We start from the raw sequence: 4,571 nt of genomic DNA, 5'->3' as shown, positions 1-4,571 counted from the left end.
AGCTCCAAATTTCGGAGTGAAAATCATTCGCGACTTATTATTATTGTTGCATAAGGGTCGGACTACGGGGTTTAAGCATTTAAATAATTGAATTCAATTATTCTCATTGAATTTTTCAAAATTTAGAACTGATTCTAGGCATGCTGATTTGAAAGAGGGCATTGCAATTTAAAATTGTTGTAGGTGGCGACACCATGAATAAAATTAAATAAATCGTTCGTTTGGCATTTGACGTGACGGTGCTGGTGGAAGCATTGACTGCATGTGTGAATTGGTGGAGACGTTGACGGAACGTAGACGTTCTTCTCCGTAACGTGCTATGTGAATCGCACATAAATCAGCCTTGACAATCAGGCATTTAAATCTATTGCATTCGGGTTGACGACGAAATGGTGTCGACATCTGGATACGACATTAGTTTGTGTGAGGCCAACTCTTCTCTATCAGATTAGTCGACCCTAAGGCAGTTTTCAATTACTAAAATTTGTATGAAATTTTTTTCTTGGCGTTGTTTGCCTACTAGAAGTACGTTGTTCTGACCCTAATTTAAACTATTTTCTATAAATTTCCAAATATACTCACCAAAACTTACCATTATAATATAAAATTATATTTAGACATAATTTTTGTACGATATTTTTTCACTACTTGCATGCAAGAGTGATTTTCATTTACATGGAGTACTAATTTGATTTGGGAAAAATAATTATCATTCATAGTTTTTATTTTGAAAGTGTGTTCATTTCTTCTGCAAAACCCATATTGTCATGCCTACTCCCCCGTTTCGTAATACGAAGCTCAATGCCGTCAACGTTCTTGCTTGTTTATTTTTTGTATCTTTATTTCTTCAGGATGCTGAACGTAATCAGAACGAAAATGATTCAAAATAACAGAAAAATTCAAATGCTGTTGAAGCAGAGCAGAAAATATAGGATGTTAGCTTTGATATCTAGGAAGCTCTACAGGAAATACGTTTCGTTACTCTCTAGTCCGGTTAAATCCCGAAAACGTAGGGTGTGGTCAACTGTAAGATGCATTTGAATATCAACTTTAATTTCTCTAACTACATCGGTCTTTCAGGTAGAAAATTCTAGATTTTGGGAAGATGAAGTACCAAAGTTTAGTGATAAAAAGTTCAAAACACGTTTCGGGTTGACAGATGTACGTTTAATTTGTTGGTCAAAAATTACATCGCCTGCAAAGAGAAGATTCTCTTTGGCGGTCTGCTATTCGGTTGGAGAAACGCATCGCTATTGCCCTATATGCTTTCGGATCGTCAGCGGAATATAGAACTATTGGAAGTCTATTCGGTGTAGGAAGAACAACTACGGGTGAACTGGTCATTGAAATCTGCAATGCGGTTGTAGATGTTGTGCAACACGAAGTGTTTGACGCATACCCACCAACCTCGGAGAAGATATCAGAAATAGTCGGTGGCTTCGAGAAACTGGGTTTTCCACAATGCTACGATGCCATTGATGGATGCCATATAGAAGTCAAAGTACCAAAAAATGAGGCAACCGACTACTATAACTTCAAAGGATGGCATTCGGTTATTCTGTTTGCTGCGGTGGATCATCGTTACCGGTTCACATATATCAACGTAGGAGTTCCTGGCCGTTCAAATGATTCAACTATTTTTGAGAACTCCAAACTCAAAAAAGTACACTGCACGAACGAGACATTTAAAGCGCATTCGAAACTAATCGAAGGGGTTGTAGTACCGATGCTGTTGATCGGCGATTCGGCTTTCAGACTGTCAAACCAGGTGATGAAGCCATTTCTATTTTCTGTAGATCAGCCGGAGCATGAAAAGTTATTTAATTATCATCTATCAGCATGCCGACGGGTTGTAGAGAATGCTTTCGGCCATCTGAAGGCCCGTTTCAGAAGAATCGGGAAAGGTTTGGAGGTCGACCGAAATAATGTCAATACAATTATCAAAACTTGCTGCATTCTACATAACCTATGTAACAACCACAATGACCATATTAACAAAAAATGGATGATCCAGATTCAAACCTTAAATTCGAAGCAACAACCACAAAGAGGATTGATAGTAAGAAACGAAAACGCATCAGCATCCAGGATTAGAAACGCACTGATGGTACATTTCGGTTAATATCACAGGGAAACTGTCCCATTATCTCCCTCTATATTCACTGTATAAACAGTGGGTGGTACCCACCACCGCAAACTTTTTATCAATTTCTGTATTCATTTGATTTTTTGAACATGTTTTATTTGGTTCAAATTTCCAAGTACACAATTCAAATTTTATCGACCAGCTTGCTCATCAACGCGTTATTTTCTTTCATGAGCTCGATTATTTGAAGATCTGTAGTCTTGGAATGCTCCATAAAAGTAACCATATTTTCGTTTTCCTTTATAGCCAATTCCAACAATTTTTCCTGCGGCTTGATGATGGCAGTGTTGGTGATGGCGATGATACTGATGATGTCGGCGCAGAAGGTGACATAAACATAGATTGAGCGAATGTGTCGTTCTCCGGGTTGTACGCTTCATCTAAATACTCAGCATCGCAGTAGTCATCATCTGGAACAAAATAAAAGATATTGTTAGTTGCTTCGTTAATGCCTGATATAGATCAAAAAACTGTTTTCAAGTTGAGTGAAAAACTATAAAATTTGGCTGGAATACTTTCCAGAAGATGCTGGATGAACTATCTATTCTATCTTGAATCAGAACCCAACTCAAATTACTCATAAATCCAAAGCTGCTTCAATGAAAATGAATTTGAATGCTAAGACTGAGTGGTTATTTACATACATTCACGTTCCGCGCATGATTCTGCAAGGTCTCAGTTTGATTCTTTTCAGAATAATTATACCAAACAGGTCATTTGGACCACCGCTAAAGTCACCCATTGCATGAGATTTGATACTATATTTGTACGACTCAAATTGAAAGGGAAGTTCTTATCTCACATTTAATAAATTAAAAATGGTAAGGAAAGCTTTCTAGATGATGTTTAACACAAGAGAAAGTCGATCCATGCAGTCTCCTTCTTTCGAAAATTTACTGTCAAAATTACTTTTAACTTACCGGAACCAATCACCTGTTTTGTTTATAAGTATGGAGAAAGCTGTGTAGAATATCAAAATAATCCCAAGAAGAAGGTGATCCTCCCGAGGGCCCCATGGCGTTTCTTTCGGATCTGTAAAAGTACACTATCTCAAAAAATTTCCCGTAGAGTGCTGACTCAAACGTTTTAACAGCCGAAAAGCATGTTAATTCGAGCCAAAATAAAAGCATATTTGGTCCGTATGCTTCGTAAATATGTCTTTTTAGTAGCTCAGTTGTCAAAATAATCACAAATGCCACAAAAATATCTTATCTCTGGCATTAATTTCATGAATTTTTTCAGTGGATCAGGAATTTATGAAAATCAGGGGCACTTGTGATTATTTTGACAAAGGGCACATTTCCCCACGTAGGGACCAAATATGCCATTATTTTGACTTGATTTTATATTCTTTTCAAAAAGTATCTACCTGTACTTCCGAGAGAGATTATTGATCCGGTTTTTCAATTCGACCGCCGTAAGTATAACGCCGTGGCCTTTCAGCTCCTCACACATTTGCTTGTAGATGTGGGAGTTCTTGGAAGTGCTCCGAAGGGACAGAATATTGTCCTTCCACACTTCAATGACGACCAGCATCCCCGATTTGTCGAGCATCGTAGCCTTCCTTTTCTTTGCTAGCTCCATTACCATTGTTCAACTACTCTTGGCCACAGGTATATATAGTTTATAGTTTTTTTCCTCACGAACTGAATAGGAATGCTGTTTTCATATGGAAGTAAAAGTGACGAACCAGCCAAATGAGTTGAAAGTCACTATAATACAGATAAAAAAAAAAAAAAGTAATTGATTGAACCAAAATGTCAGTAAACCGCAGCAATATTGGGTACACTGGCAATATGAGGGATTTGACGTTTTAGTCGTACCCCTGGGTGAAATAGGTAGGTACAGATACAGCGATTGTACCGAGCAAGGCGCCTAGAAGTAAATACTAAGGTGGGCCAACTTGCTAAAACCACTCTTCAGCCATATTGGAAGTCTACTGTGTTTTGTTTGTAAACAAAACACAATACGCTATTGCCGAAGCTCGCTCGTGATCAGTCTGTCTCTTTCACGCTACAAGCAAATAATTCCCCTTCTACTTTCTTCCGTGCTGTTTTCATATACCGCTCCCCTAACCAACTTAGTGACGAAACGGCCTCACCTAGTACCATAGACCCGTCTTGGTACCGAGTTGCTTGCATGGTTCTAGCGCTGTACATGGTGACAGACATACAATTTTCGAAGTACAACGCAAGTACAGCTGTATGTCTGTCATAAGTATTACTTGTGCGATACTTGCGCAAGTAACTGGAGCCGGGTGTTTACATGGCTCTAATAACTAGACTCTACACTGAGAGAAATAATTAGTAAATATAACGAATTTTTTGGTAAATACTAGCAATCTATAGTCATTTTCGACCGTACTAATAAACACATATGTCAAGCAGAACCATGATTCGGAAGCCCAATATCGGCTACATTTTCT

General features: G+C 38.2%; 2 protein-coding genes across 4 annotated transcripts in view; one reads left to right on the top strand and one right to left on the bottom strand.

Annotated features, from left to right (window-relative positions):
* The first annotated feature begins 933 nt into the window (after positions 1-933).
* On the top strand, positions 934-2,146 carry LOC129766718 (putative nuclease HARBI1). The gene is made up of 3 exons (XM_055767317.1): positions 934-1,026; positions 1,081-1,161; positions 1,241-2,146. Exons 1-3 carry the CDS (start codon positions 934-936, stop codon positions 2,120-2,122), a joined length of 1,056 nt encoding a protein of 351 aa, XP_055623292.1. The 3' UTR covers positions 2,123-2,146.
* Positions 2,147-2,241: 95 nt separating this feature from the next.
* LOC129771637 (uncharacterized) overlaps positions 2,242-4,571 on the bottom strand; it is a 44,633-nt gene continuing 42,303 nt past the window's right edge. The window contains exons 6-8 of one of the 3 annotated variants that reach the window (XR_008742431.1): positions 3,516-3,858; positions 3,067-3,178; positions 2,417-2,556 (exon numbers count right to left, since the gene is read on the bottom strand). Coding sequence is in view for 1 of the 3 variants with exons in the window: in XM_055775498.1 (XP_055631473.1) it covers positions 2,387-2,556 (170 nt within the window). In the remaining 2 variants the exon portion in view is untranslated. Of the gene's footprint in view, positions 2,557-3,066; positions 3,179-3,515; positions 3,859-4,571 lie in introns of all 3 variants that reach the window. The other 2 variants (XR_008742432.1, XM_055775498.1) reach the window with 2 other exon arrangements.

The sequence above is a fragment of the Toxorhynchites rutilus genome, chromosome 2, assembly GCF_029784135.1.
Source record: "Toxorhynchites rutilus septentrionalis strain SRP chromosome 2, ASM2978413v1, whole genome shotgun sequence".
Classification (NCBI taxonomy): Eukaryota; Metazoa; Arthropoda; class Insecta; order Diptera; family Culicidae; genus Toxorhynchites; species Toxorhynchites rutilus.
Note: the sequence above shows the minus strand (reverse complement) of the source record. Positions and strands in the feature narration are given on the sequence as shown.

Excerpts from the sequence above, each read along its gene's own strand:
- LOC129766718 (XM_055767317.1), top strand. The coding sequence starts at position 934 with ATGTTAGCTTTGATATCTAGGAAGCTCTACAGGAAATACGTTTCGTTA. Across the intron at positions 1,027-1,080 it reads AACGTAGGGTGTGGTCAACT|GTAGAAAATTCTAGATTTTG; the intron begins GTAAGATGCATT and ends TCGGTCTTTCAG. Across the intron at positions 1,162-1,240 it reads CACGTTTCGGGTTGACAGAT|AAACGCATCGCTATTGCCCT; the intron begins GTACGTTTAATT and ends ATTCGGTTGGAG.